The sequence below is a fragment of the Rhinolophus ferrumequinum genome, chromosome 12, assembly GCF_004115265.2.
Source record: "Rhinolophus ferrumequinum isolate MPI-CBG mRhiFer1 chromosome 12, mRhiFer1_v1.p, whole genome shotgun sequence".
Lineage (NCBI taxonomy): Eukaryota > Metazoa > Chordata > Mammalia > Chiroptera > Rhinolophidae > Rhinolophus > Rhinolophus ferrumequinum.
The window spans coordinates 23,226,692-23,242,189 of NC_046295.1; the positions used below are offsets into that span (position 1 = coordinate 23,226,692).

Sequence of the window (15,498 nt, forward strand, 5' to 3'; positions counted from 1 at the left end):
TATAGTAATCCTCTATTGAAGATTTGTGGGACATGTGCAGCAAAACCGCAGAGAGCTTGAGAACACATAGAAATACTAGTCTCGTGGGGGGGGGGTGTGTGTGTGTGTATGTGTGTGTGTGTATGTGTGTGTGTGTGTGTGTGTGTATAGGGCTTTAGGTAAGATCATGAAGGAGAGTAGAACTAGAAAGTGGTGTAATAAATAGGGAGAAAATGTGTCACAGGCTTGGAGTTTCAGTTAGATCAAGTAAAATATGGAAGAAATTAATTTACAGTGAGAATATTTGCATTTAAGGTATTTAAATACATGTATAGTATTTGAAATGATAGTCTTTTCTCTGGATGAAATATTTCTTATTCTTTGATTTTATTTTAAGAGGAATGGCTTTGACTTTTGACTTAAATGATTTTGCCGTAAGTCAAGAAAACGTGTCCGTGGTAGGTAGGACTGGGTTTTTGCTTAGTATTAGTGTTAATATATATTTTTGTTACAGTGTTTATTATTGATGAATTTGTTGCCTCTTATTGGTATCTCCTCAGAAGATCCATTCTACCTATAATTCATATGTGATGTTCTGATTTATTTGCAAAAGTAGAAAGTGTAAATTAAGAGGTTTTATTTTGCACTGAAGAGCTCATCAGTTTGAACTTGAGTTTGAATTTTAGAAAACTTTTGCCCTCTTAACGGCTTAATAGGGAAAGCTCTCATACAGTCTTGGGTTCTCAATCTTTGGTACCTGGAGAGCTTGGTAATAAAAACATAGCTGCCTAGCTCCCTTACCCCAGAGGTATTGAATCAAGATTGGGGTAGAAGTAGAATCAGGATTGGGGTAGGGGGTAGGTGGTCCATAAACTCTAAAAATTCTGGAAATACAACCTGAGCTAATGTTTAGGGAGCAATTTCCTTGAGAACAATTCAGGGGTTACCATAGAAGAGTTTATTCGCTTTTAATAATGCTTCGAACATGCATTATTATATTCCAATTACAAAAGCAAAAATAATGTTGGAAAAACTTAACCAAAAAAATGGATAAATTCTTAGAAGTGGTATTGCTGAGTCAGATTTGTATGTTCTTTATTGCCACTATTCATTCATAAAGATACTCTTTCAGAAAGGTGTTACCAGTTTATTATTACTTATTGATCATAAGTAATCAATATATGAAAGATTCTCCACATCCTTACCAATACTAGGTTTTATCTCTTAAATGTTTGCAAATGAGATTGTTGATTAAAAGATTTTGTTTTTTTTAATCAATAAGATTGGATTATGCATGTTTTTGCATGCTTTACTGCCCTTTTTTTGTTGGTCCTAATTAATGCTGAATTCTAAGTAATTGGGGTTGGGGAAGCATCTCATAGTGGTTCTCTGACTGTTTCTTTCCTCCTTTTCCATTATGATCAGGATTGTATTTCCTTTCTAATAAGTGGTTCTTAACCTTTGTTCTGCTCTAATACTTCAATCAATTCAACTGATTCTCATTTGGGGCTGTTGTCTCTTCAGGGGGTATTACAGTTCGCAAAGGGTCACTGAGATTTCTTATTCTCTATACGGTAGTAAATCTCTCTTCATGAAAAATAATAATTCCTAGAGAAGAACATCAGATCTCCGTCAGTTCAAAAATAAACCATGTACATATTAACAAAGTTAAAAAAAATAAACACAGTAACTTAATTTCTTACCTTTTCTGATATAAGAATATTAACTTAGTTTTTGTAAGTACACAATGTAAAGTGTTAGCATTTTTAGATAATTACTGTACATTTATAAGCAATGTGTGGGTTACAGTGTTAATTACATTATACTTCGTACTTTGGTTACCATTTGCATTGAGAATATTACCTCTATTTTTTAAATGACTTAGGTTGAGAATTATCTAAAAAGTGGAGTTTTTATTTGTTTCTTAGAGTTAACTAGAATTGTAAGCTAAGTTTGAGGATGTTACTTTGATGAATCGACTGTTGAAAAATAATAAAGATCATGCTTATACTTGAATGTATCTTAGAGGCATAATTTTACCATTAACTTTTTTTTTAACCACTTACTAAATAAATTAATCAAATTTTTGTGATTCAGGCAGAAAAGCAAGTAGAAACTGAGGAGGCAGGAGTAGTGACAACAGCAGCAACATCCGTTAATGTAAAAGTGAGCCCTAAAAGAGGACGACCTGCAGGTAGGATTTTTGGTGTTTAAATCTCTGGCTTATGATCCATATTCTAATCCATTTAAGTGTGTTTCAGATACTTCAGAATAGTTGGGTAGGCAATTGGTTATGTATAATATACAAATTTCAAAGTAGACAACTTGGTCTGCTATGTAATGAAGTATTTAAATTTGAAATAATTGCTTGGGGACTTTTCATTTTCTGTTTTATCCCTATTGGATTGTCCCTTAATAGTGGCAAATGAGGCTGTGTGAGGTTTAAATTACATGAATTACATGAATGATGGGTTTATTTTATTTCTCAATTTACAAAGCATAAGCTTTCCAAATGGAGTTATAATGAAAGCAAGAGGAAACAGCATTTGAGTAATTAAAGCTGTTAATATTTTAAGTCATTGCATTCTTTGTTTAGGACCTTTACAATGTGCAGCTATCATCAGCATTGCCCATTTAAAGTATTTTCTTAATTTGGCAAATTGGACATAGTTTGCAAGAATCTGCTTCTAATATAAAGTAAAACAAAATTAACCAAAATTGAGCGTATTTTTTTCTGTTTCATAATGGGATTCTTACTGAGAAGGGGGTAAAATGAGTACTATTCAGAAAGGGGCGGGGGAACCACCTGAGAATTTTACGTAAGTTTTTTTTTTTGAAATTTAACGGTGTTAGAAAACTCAGTGAATTCTGATACAAATTTTCAAAAATGTGAATGTACATCTACATGTAATAATACTCTAATATGTATATGAATATTGAATATAAGTGCTATCATAATTTTGTGATATTTCTATCAAAACAACAATGAAAGATATGGATGTTTTTTAAGCCCTTGTAGCCATTCTAAGGACAAATTGAAAATTACTCTGTTGATTACCTTTTCAAATTTTCTGCTGTTCATTTGAACCATTGACGGCCCGGGAGTCAGGGAGGAGGGGAGGTATATTATCTTTAAAACTTAAAATAATGATACCTCTAATAAGCCACTAACTAATATACTGTGTTTCCCCAAAAATAAGACCTAGCCAGACAGTCAGCTCTAATGGGTCTTTTGGAGCAAAAATTAATATATAAGACCCCATCTTATACACATTAATTTTTGCTCCAAAAGACACATTAGAGCTGATTGTCCGGCTAGGTCTTATTTTCTGAGAAACACGGTATATCATTCGTAATCTTTATATTTGAGATTGGCATCTTGAAAGGAAAGCTGGTAATTACAGATTTTTTTTCCCCTTTGAATCTTAGCTTCGGAAGTCAAGATTCCAAAACCAAGAGGCAGACCCAAAATGGTAAAACAGACCTGTCCTTCAGAGAGTGACATGTGAGTTCATTTTTAATGTATAATTAGTTATGCAATAAATGAGACTTGACTTGCAATAAGTATAAATCTCTGCATTTTTACCAGTTTTATTTTACAGAATATTTATTACTCATCTGTATTTCTAAAAAATGATGGGAAAACTTACTCTAATTTTTTATTAGGTAGAAAAGTAAAAATTGGTAGAGAATCACAAAAATCTTACGTGATTATCATTTCATTGATCTAAGATATTTTCTTGGTGTATCAGAATATAAAGATATTTAGATAACGCAGGGTAAAATCTGTAATAGGGAAATTAGGCAAGATAGTACATTTGAGGAAATTTTCTACAAAGTATTTTTGAAGCAGTTTCCACAAACCTTTTTTAGCTACTCCAGAATAACTTTTGTTATATTTTAAAATAATGCTAAAATTATTTTTGTAGTGTCAATTTTAAAGTATTTTGGAATGATAACTACTTATCAACAAAACAATCAGGTTTTTTCCTTCTGTTGGCTTTTCTGGGTAGAAACTTTATCAGAAGGAATATATATTTAGACAAAGGCGGCAAAACTTTTTGTAACTATTGTGTTTAAAACTTTTTTAGAGAATGCTCAAGTGTCAATATGTCATTTAGAAATGGATTAACAGTGTTTTGTTTTGTTTTTTAAATTTTTTTTATTGGGGATTAGTGTATTTCTCCAGTGCCCATCAGTCGTTGTCCTTCAATCTAGTTGTGGAGGGCGCAGCGCAACTCTTCTGTTGCTGTTTTCAATCTTTAGTTGCAGGGGGTGCAGCCCACCACCCCATGTGGGAATTGAACCAGCAACCTTGTTGTTGAGAGCTCACGCTCTAACCAACCGAGCCGAGCCGTCCAGCCGCCCCGAATGACCTTATGATATACCTTTTAATCATTTTTTTCTTTTAAACAGCAGTATAGTATTCCACTGTGGTGTTAATATCATAATTAAGATCTATCCAATTTATAGATACATCCTTTTAAACATTTTCCTATTTTGTACATGTGCAAATATAAGAGTACATTGTTAGAAGTAGATTTGCTGGTTCAAAGAGTATTTGTATTTTTAATATCTGTTTCCTTCCATAGGGGTGTAACATTTTGGGGGAAGCAATTGGTCATTATCTGTTGCGAGCCATAGAAATACTTTTTATGTTTGACTCTAGTCCCATCTCTGTGAAATTGATTATTATCAAAATATGTATATTTGTGGAAATACTGAAGTTAAATGATTTTTCATGCTTTTTCTTCCATCAATTTAAAGGATGAAACCCATCTGACATTTGAAAATAAGCATAACCAATGATAGTTATATGTCAAAAAACTTCTTTAGAGAGAAAAAATGAATTTTTATTCTAATTTAAAAATCTCTTAAGGGTTCAAGGATGCAGTTGTCTGGTAGGAGGTCAGTAGATTTGGAGTTGAAACATTGGGCTAATTACTGACCTTTTGCACCATTTTCTGATTTGTCAAATGGAATGGGTTGGACTATATGATGTGAAGTACCTTCCAGCTCTCAAATTTTTTGAAGTAATTGTAAAATTTATGAAAATTTCTGTGAAATTCCTTGAGTAAAAAGGTTAATTTTTTTTTTTTTTTGTCTATTAGAATTTATTTGGCGTGTTTGAGCTGCAGGAGGTCAGGCTAGAAAAGACCATAACTTCAAAAACGTTAATTTTTAAACAGCTCGTCCAAGTTTCAAGTTGTATTTCTTTGTGTTTAGTTGAATATATATATATATATATATATATACCCTATGTGTGTGTGTGTATATGTATGTATGCACCCTAAAAGTAATTATGTGGTTAGCATTGGCACCATTTGATTCTTCTTCTAAAGCCTGTTATCATAAATAACTCATTTATTTTTGCAGTAGTAATTAGCATAAATACCATCTACTGGTAATGTTAGGATTACTGAGCAGTTTCAGCAGTTTGACTTCTTTTAGTGATGTCCCTGCAATCCAGCCTGACGGGACTGCGGACGTGCTAGGGAGTTAAGTGCTGCTTCGTACTCGGCTTAATTGGCCATGTATCTTATATGTGTAACTTGGGAGCCCTTTACCTTGCAGAGAATATTTGAATCCTAAAATGACAATATTTGATCATATGCAACTCATTTTTGCAATTGTATTTGTCCCAGTCTTTTTTTTAAACAAATATTTATTCTTACAAATATGTAGACTGTAAACTCCATGAGGTCCAGGGATCTCACCCATCTACAATTGCTATATCCCTAGAGTCAAGAAAATAGTACCTTGGCAAGTAAGATAATAGTTGACACGTTTTTTTTCAGTGAATGAGTCACATTATGAAAAATTTGGGAAAGGGGGATTGCCGTTTATGATTGGATGGTAAAGATACTCCGTTAGAATTGTAAAGATATCTTAAATAAAAGATAAATTATAATTTATTGTTCCTAAAATTCTTATTTGGTTGACTGGGAGTATGGTTGAATGACAAGTATTGAGATATAAAAGTTCTTTTTCTATTGCTGCACTCTAAAATAGGGTAACTGAGGAAGACAAAAGTAAGAAAAAGGGGCAAGAAGAAAAACAACCTAAAAAGCAGCTTAAAAAGGATGAGGAAGGCCAGAAGGAAGAAGAAAAGCCAAGAAAAGAGCCAGACAAAAAAGAGGGGAAGAAAGAAGTTGAATCAAAAAGGAAAAATTTAGCTAAAACAGGGGTTACATCAACCTCTGATTCTGAAGATGAAGATGATCAAGAAGGCGAAAAGGTAGCATGTTTACATATCAAATCAAATATTCTACTTTTAGTTTAATGTGTTGTTCTTAATCTTACTAAACATCCAATATCTTTGTGAAAATCCATAAACGTGATGAAAAGTTAAACTGAATGTACCTTTCTGTATAAACTTGAATTAGCTGTTAAAAGGCCTACTTTAAACTTTATTGTACATTCTAAATTTCTTTTCACAATTATGATACGGATTTTTAAATATTATGTAATAAACTTCCAATAACCCTACCTATGTAGAAAAGGTAGGAAAATAGAGATTAAGCCAAATAGGCTGTAACCAGTGTGGACATGTAAAAGAAGTGCATTTGTGTATAGATTTTTATTATTTACCTCAATAAATTCTCACTACTCTTCAGGCCTATGTAGTATACATTTTATCAGTGGTATTTTATTTGGGTGCCACAGTTATTTAGGAATTTCATTAAAGCTTTGCATCCTTTTCTGTGTATAGCCTTAGAGATCTCTAACCCAGGTCGTGTAGATCTTTTTTTTATGTGATTACTTAATACTTTAGAAAGCAAAATTTTTAAACTGGATGGGTTGAGTAGTGTACTCGTCAGTAAAGAGGTACTGAAGTCAGAATCATAGTGTAGAGTTTAATAGCTTGGCGTACATCATTTTAAGCAAAGGACATCACTCTTATAGCAGTGCAGAAAATAGATTTCAGTTCTCAGTATCATCAAGGAAAAGTTAAATTTAGATAGCAACGTGTTAATTCTGAGATTTAAAAAATTTAGTAATTTAAGTACTAGTTGTTTTTTCCTCCTTCCAAGATTGTAATCATAGAATACTAGTCACTGACTTGATAGTTAACTAAATCCATCCTCATTCTCAAAACAGAAGAGAAAAGGTGGGAGAAACTTTCAGTCTGCTCACAGAAGGAATATGCTGAAAGGCCAACATGAGAAAGAAGCAGCAGATAGAAAACGCAAGCAAGAGGAACAAATGGAAACTGAGCAGTAAGTATTTACTTATTCTAAATTTTCATTTTTAAGCTAGCATGAAATTTTTATAAACAATGGAATCTCATTTTCCAGACCTTACAAAGACTTTAAAGATGTGATTTTTCCCATGTGTTAGGAAAAAAAATCTTCAGTATATGATGATAATCATGTTTCAGGCTCCATTGTTTTCTGAGTAAGAGGATGAAATTCACTGAGGGTCATCACCCTGTGAACTATTTTTAATTTAAACTGAAAGTGCAGATAAGATTTAACTGTTAGTGGCTTTGTAGAAAATGTCCTCATCCTCTATTATTTATTTGTGTAGTATTAAATACAGAAAGAGTGGTGATAAAATATTGATGGAGAAAGAAAAAAAGAAATATCCTTATTTGTTATACTACCAGCAGGCCTTCCCCAAAAGACCAGCAAAAAAGAACAAAAGCACAGTTGGAAACCCAAGAAGCCAGTAAATCTTAAAGGCTGACCGGGTTTACATTAGATGTGTGCAATACAAATCAAGTTCAAAACTGGTTTTTCTTAAGTTTTGATACTTGCAAACAGTATATACTTAACCATGGGGAATGTCTTTCCCCTTTTATTCAATAAAATAATTTTATTGGAAGGAAAACAGCAATGGCAATGATGATTAGACTTCATGTGTTTTACATTTGTTTTCCTAGTTATCTTAGATTCACTTCTAAGTTCGTTCCTTGTAAAACGTTTCTTTGTGAAGCATCTTGAATTGTTCTGACTAAACTTTTTTTGTTTTAGTGAGGAGGTCATTTTGAAAACATGCTCTAGGTCACTAAAACAGACTTAATGATAAGCAGTACAATTCTTAATTTTGTACTTTATTATATAACACATTTGTAAGCCAAAAAAGTCTTTCTTTACAAGTGTAGCATTTGACTATCTGCTTTCTTAGTTTGGAGGATATATATAAAAGCAGTTTCAGCTGCTTGAGGGAGTAATTTAAAAACTGGTCTGAAGCTCAGAAATGTTACTCCCTCTAATGCGTTAGACTGACCATTTCTGTAAATATTAAAGTTAATTTTTTCTTACTGTCCTTTTCGATCCTTTCACTGAAAAGCTGTTGGACTGTTTGTTGTTTTTAACTTTATTGTGCTCTCCAAATTGATATAAAAGTAGCCACTGCTAAGTAAATCTAGCCCAACCTTTCTTTAGTAATCCAAAGTTATCTTTATGTGTTTCAATTTCTTTTTGAATGTCCTCCGAATGTAACTTTCTCAAATTCTAATATTTGTGTTTTCTTTCCTTCTCCTGTTATTACAAAACTTTGTACTTGGACAGTTTTGCTCTGTAAAGCATTTCAGATGCACTTGTGTGAAATGCATTATGCAAAATAAAGTTTATTGTATTGTATTCCCAGCCAAACAACATGTAATCTACAGTAATAAAAAATATATCTCATTTTGGGCTCAAAGCATTAATCCAGTTACTGAAAAGAAAATACAAGTGGAGCAAACAAGAGATGAAGATCTTGAGACAGACTCATTGGACTGAATATCCCCCTCCCCCCCTTTGATGGAAGAATGTTCCAGATTCTAAATTGAGGACTTCATTAATGGCATTATTACTGTGTTATGATTGTTAAAAAAAAAAAATTTCCTGTAAGGTACACACTACATACTAAGGTCGGCCATCATTCTTGTTAAGTTTTTTTCCAAGCTTAAAATGAAGCCTTGTGTTTGAAAATTAGAATAAGCTCAGATGAAGATGGTGGTTGTACATTATTTCATTTAGAAAATATAAAAGTTAATTTTGTTTTGAAGTTAGGTGTTAAACTGGAATAGCTATTATACCCCAGAGAATGGGGCAGTTGTGCCCTTCCCTTGACATTCCTTTGTTGTTTAATTCTTTAGAATCTTAATTGTTTTTTTTATCCTGAGAGATTAAACATAGCCTTGTTAAGAAAACAAAAATGAAACTGTAACCAAAATTTTAAAATAAAGTTTTTTTAAAAAAAAAACCTGATTTTTAGGTATTTTTTTTTGTTCTTGTCTATTTGAATTGGTTTATAATAAGACTCAAACTCCAAGCCAAGGTATTAGAAATTAGTAAGAATTCATTTTTAAATGGTGATTTTTGTGATCTACAGTACCATGGTACCTTTTCATTTGTGAAATGGTATGTAAATGTTAGTGAATATTATTTAAGTTTGACATACTGGCAAAAACATTTTTATGTAATAGTATTATCTTTAAACAGCCTATTTAATGTTGAAACGAAATTCAGACCCTTAAATTATCTACCCTTTGGAGATGTGGGAACAATTAAATCAGCCTGTTTTGAGGTGTTATTTTTTTAAAATAAGTATACTGTAGAATTTATTAAACATTTATAGGCATTCTCTTCTCACTGTGGCTTGTTTGTCCACTGACTGATGTGTCTTGTGACAACACACTATTGTTGGGAAAAAATTACACCATGAAATTAAAAATTATTTCATTTGTGATGCCACTGAAAAAATGAGACTGTTAGACTACTTATTTTAGCATGGTTTTACAAGTTTTGAGCTTTGCTTATATTTATAGTAATTAATACTAATGTGGCATTGCAGACTTCTAAGAATTACAGTCAATTCCTTGTGATCTAGGCTACTGACTTACTATTTTAAAGACAAAGATTTTAACTTCTACATAAGGGATTATGAGCATTTGGTAATCAGTCACCAAGTACCAATGTTTTGAAATATCTGTGTTAACATTTGATAGGCAGAATAAAGATGAAGGAAAGAAGCCAGAAGTTAAGAAAGTGGAGAAGAAGAGAGGTTAGTTATTTCACTTTCTAAGAAGAATAAAATTATACAGAGGAAGTTATACAGACACTTAATTTTTTTATGTATAGGTTTTGGAATTTGTTCTTTGTGTTCTTAAATCCTGCAAATAATTTTTTCAAAATCCCTAATGGATTGTATATAAATTGCATTGTATTATAATTATAATCAGGTAAACTGGCTAAGGAGTTGTTTATTATTTTAATGCTCACCTGATTAAGTCAAAATTTTCTAACATTGCCAAAAGCCAGATGTTTTCCCATTTTTGACAAATCTGGTTTCAGACAGATTTTGTATTTTTTGTTAAATGTGTAAGGTGAAGCAGGTGTGTTTAAAGACTAGAATTGATAAGTATATTATTGGATGCTGACTGCTTATTTTAGAATAATGCAGCTAAGATGGTGATTTTTTTTTTTTTTTGCTTATATAGTGAATGCTGCTTTCCTAAAGCAAATACTAAAAATGGCAGATAACTTGTTAGTGATGTAGACAGACTACTAAGAACATTTTTAAAATTTACCAAGCTTTCCATTGTACTTTGCTTATACAGAAACACGGGTTTTAGAAAAACTATTTACTGTTTCACATTTTAATTTATAGAAACATCAATGGATTCTCGACTTCAAAGGATACATGCTGAAATAAAAAACTCACTCAAAATTGATAATCTTGTAAGTGTTTAATACCTCATTTAAAAATAGCTTTTATAGCTTTTATAGCTTATGTTCTCATAATTTTAAAAGTATGTGGATTTAAGATAAAAGGGACTTACTGGTTATTTTGTACTGCCTTGTTATTTGAGATTTTAAAAGTAATCGTTAGAAATAGATTATATAGGCTTGGTAATTAACAGTTATGAAATTACTGTTTTGTCATGAAGGATGTGAACAGATGTATTGAGGCCTTGGATGAACTTGCTTCACTTCAGGTCACAATGCAACAAGCTCAGAAACACACAGAGATGATTACAACACTGAAAAAAGTAAGTGATCTTGAGTCATACCAATTTTTAAAATTTCCTTAAAACCACTTCATTAAAAAGTAACATTTAAAAAATCAATTAGGAAAACAATCATGAATGTATATTTTGTTTTCTCAGATACGGCGATTCAAAGTGAGTCAGATTATCATGGAAAAGTCTACAATGTTGTATAACAAGTTTAAGAACATGTTTCTGGTTGGTGAAGGAGATTCTGTAATCACACAAGTGCTGAATAAATCTCTTGCTGAACAACGACAGCATGAAGAAGCAAATAAAGCCAAAGATCAAGGGAAGAAAGGGCCAAGCAAAAAGCTAGAAAAGGAACAAACAGGTATGTGGTGATAAACTTTTCTAGGACTGTTTTTAAAAAATGGTTTTGATATATATCAGTAATACCTCTCTAATTAAATTACGAAAAGGTCTCATAAAGCACTTAATAGAATGTAAAGTAGCGAACCTTAGCTTCCGTCTTTCAAGTCTACATTAGTTGTAATTAAATAACTACTAGTATTTACTGTTATAGTTGACTCTTGAACAATATGAGGGTTAGGGGTGCCAACACCCTTTTCAGTCAAATCCACATACAACTGACTCCCCCAAAACGTAACTACTAGTAGTAGCCTACTGTTGACTGGACGCCTTAACATAGCACCTGTTTTGTATATGTATTATATACTATAATAAAGTAAGCTAGAAAAAAAAATGTTACTAAAATCATAAGGACAGTATTTATTGAAAAAAAATACATGTATAACTGTACCCGTGCATTTCAAATCCATGTTGTTCAAGGGTCAACTGTATTACTAGCAGTTACTGTTTTCATTTAAATTAGGAAAAATTTCTAACCTACACAAAGTAGAGAGAAGTGAACTTCCCGTGCCCCCCACTGCCCAGCTTCAGCAGTTATCAGTGCGTGATCATTGCTCTTTTAATACCCCCATCAAGTTTTTTCCGTGACAGCCCTGAAGATTATTTTGAAGCAAATTCTAGATATGCCATAAAAATTTCAGGATGTATCTGTGATGTACTCTTAAAACCGAATCAGTATTATTAGTTCCCCCAATTCCATGTTGTCATGTCTTAACAGCAACTGCTGAATTGTAGGAACCAACATTTAAAAGGAGCTGGATTTTGTACTCATTTATTATATTAGGGAATGATACAGGTTTCCTTAGAGATTTGTTAATGAAATACAGTTTATATGAAAGCCCTCATTGTTTACTTAGTAGTAGGGCACAAAATCATGTTAATTAGGAAATACTACTTGACATTTTTTGTTCTACAATACCAGTGATAAATATGAGATTTTACTGATTCACATTGTTTTTTTCTCAAAGTTCTTACTATGTCTCAGCTACCCTAAGGATTACAGTGTAATTTCAAATAAAACACGTCTAAGTATTAGAAACTTCAGCCATGTTTTGATTTTGATTTTGGATCTTTAGCGGACATCTTAAAGCATGAGATGCTCTAACAGTTTTCCATTGGAATCCTTCTAAAGGTTCAAAGACTCTAAATGGAGGATCTGAAGCTCAAGACAGTAATCAACCACAGCATAACGGAGACAGCAGTGAAGAAAGCAAAGACGAGGCCAGCAGTAAGAAAAAGTGAGGACATGTTTTAATGGGTCGTAATGTGTTTTTAATTGTTAAATCACATTGCCTTTCGAAGGTTATTTGTGTAAGGGATTATATTTTGATCTCCGTTCTTGAATTAGGGAAGCAAGATGCAAATAAAGGAGAAAACATAAAAACTTTATTTACTACTGTGTCTAACTAATCAAGGGAATAGAGCTAGCAGGAATCCAGCTTAGGAAAAAAACAAACTATTGGACTTCTTTTACTGATACACCCTTAATAATGACTTATGTTCATACTTATTTGAATTGTGACAGAATGAAAAATTAGATCTAGAATAACAGCCTATTTTGTATTATAGTTCCCACTAACTAGATATGGAACTAGTTATCCAGGTCTTGGTTTGTTATATTGTATATTAGGACTTGGAATCAAGCATCCCTTCTAATTCTGAAATTCAGAGAAATCTTATTGTCTCTGTATATTATCATACCCCCTTTTCATTAAGGTTTGTAGAGAATTCATTTTAAAGCAGGAAATGATGGAAAGAGCCTGGGCCAGGATGCTTCTTCCCTGAGTTATTTTGCTTGATTTGCATATTACTTTGGGAAGAAGGCACAACATAGTAAAATAAAATTTTCGACCAAAAATAATAAGTTGAAAAATTTTTTTAAATCTTGGTGATTTAAAAAACATAATGCACAGATTTAATGTCTTTTTTTCTCCTGAGGAAAAATGTCCCCTAATCCTAGTTGTCACACCTTTTTTCCCCCATTTTCTTTAGGCCATCCAGTGAAGAGAGAGAGACTGAAATATCTCTGAAGGATTCTACGCTAGATAACTAGGTTGACATACCTGGAATATAAAGAACATTTGAGAAGTTTGTAATGGTTTTCATTTGAAATATTTAGACTGCTGAAAGTTTTAAATTTTTATAAACATAGGTTTTGTGTTTAAAACTTGTTTTGAGGGAGAAAATCCCTTTATCTTTGTTTAAAAGTAATTAAACATTGCTTAATTGTACTTGTGCAGTATTAACAGCTACATTATCAGTGAAAGTGAGGGAAAACCCATTTAGGAAATGTTGAACTGCTTTTCCAGACATTGGTTGTAGCATATTTTCAGTTAGTGTGTGTGTTAATGTGTAATTGATAGTAGGAAAAGTTACAATTTTTAAAACTGCTACTTGTATAAACCTTTCCTATTTTCCCAAAAACCGTGGGTTTTGTGCATCGTTTTTACAAATCTTGGATTTACCAACCGTCTTTTCACTGTTTGTGGGTTTTGTAGAAGTTATGCATTTTTATGGTAGATAAAATGTTACTTCTATACCACTCCCTGCTTCTATCTCAAGTTAACCTCACCGTCTACATTGTGCTACATTATCCTGCTGCTTTGTACAATGTGTGGTCTGTATGCCTTTTTGTATGACAACTAGATATCCAACTGACAATTCTACAAGGTACAAAACTCATGTTAACTTTTGAAGGTAATTTAATTTTGTGGTTGGGAATTCAGTGGTCACATGGCTTTCTTGCAGAGAACAGAATGGGTGTATATAGGAATGATCTGTCTTTAGGGTTCAGCCATCTAAGATCCGTTACAGGCACTAGTAGCTGAAACTGAAAACTAAATGATAAAAGTTTATTTTTGAGACATTTCTGAATTTTTTAAGAAGTCACACTCATTAAGGAAGTCACTAAGTGGTATTTTTTTAATTGGAAAACAATCTGTGATGCTTATATGCAGTAAATAAAATAAATACAATATAAGGAAACTAACCTATTTGAAAACATGGCTATATCAGAAGGAAGTTTTTATTTCTGTATGATACATGTGACAAGATTGCAGAAAGTGGAAACAGTGCTCTGAGGCAGTAGAGAAAGTAAAGGAATATTTTTTGATGGTCTGAATATTCATGTTTATGGACTAAATTAAGGTGAACCAAGGTTAACACAAAATTTAACGGTAACTTAACAGAGCATTTCTAAGATTTTTGATTAGGTCAGTTGGTTTTTAGTAGCTAAAAGTCACTTGTGTTTTTAAACTAAATATGCGGAAAAGGCTTTTAATATGTCAGTGTTTGCATGTGACATGTTTGTTGTGACCTCATAATTATGTTTATCTAGATGAAAAGTTTGAATTATTTCAATAATGGGAGCTTTGCTTTTGAGAGGTCTTAACAATGGAACCTAGGACCCATTGTTCTGAGGGAAGTCTTAGTACAATTAAAATTTGGACAGATTTATTCTAGTTAAGCCATAAGTGTCAACATGTAAAACTTGTTTTGATTAAAGAATTTTTCTATCAAACCACTAGTAAATTACTTCTTTGCTATTTTACAAGTGTGTTGGAATTCTGGATTCACTTCCAAAGGAGTAATTTCTTAGTTCTTTGTCATAGAGATTGTATTGTTTGGGGAGACTGGGAAACTAATAAGCTCAAAATGACAACAAATATAGGATGTGTTATTTTTTGTTGACCTTCCCTTTTTTCCCATGAGCCAACAGATTTGTATAGTTTTACCAAGAACCACAGAATATTCAACTTCTGGAGATACGTATAGCAGCATTCTGATTATCTGTCTGCTTGTATGGGCTGACCTTGCTCTAACCAGTTGATTTATGTGGTATTAAAACAGTTGCCTTCTCTATCTTAACCCTCATTTCAAGAAATATTTCTCTTTGTCAGTGATTTACAGATAGCTACCAGTCTCACAACTCTTAAAAAGTCATTGAATTATCAAGAATTTCTAGGAGCACTGGCTCAATTTAAATTGTGTATTTGGTCAAAACGCCACAGCTTGAACAAGTCACTAAGAAGAAATAATTTAAATGAAATAGCTGGCGTTACCCCCCCCAATAAAAAAACCCCCAAGCCCCACATTTTTTTGGTATGTATAAACAACACATATGGATAACATTTAAACAGAGTGAGTTATGCATGATGAAGCAGAAT

General features: G+C 32.3%; 1 protein-coding gene across 1 annotated transcript in view; it reads left to right on the forward strand.

The window, feature by feature from the left end:
* Positions 1-15,468, forward strand: part of PSIP1 (PC4 and SRSF1 interacting protein 1) — a 35,343-nt gene extending 19,875 nt beyond the window's left edge. Inside the window, 10 exon segments of the mRNA XM_033122905.1 lie at positions 2,077-2,173; positions 3,409-3,484; positions 5,992-6,217; positions 7,081-7,199; positions 9,920-9,975; positions 10,582-10,652; positions 10,862-10,963; positions 11,081-11,294; positions 12,465-12,570; positions 13,325-15,468. Coding sequence (XP_032978796.1) covers positions 2,077-2,173; positions 3,409-3,484; positions 5,992-6,217; positions 7,081-7,199; positions 9,920-9,975; positions 10,582-10,652; positions 10,862-10,963; positions 11,081-11,294; positions 12,465-12,570; positions 13,325-13,385 — 1,128 coding nt within the window. The 3' untranslated portion in view covers positions 13,386-15,468.
* The last annotated feature ends 30 nt before the right edge of the window (positions 15,469-15,498 follow it).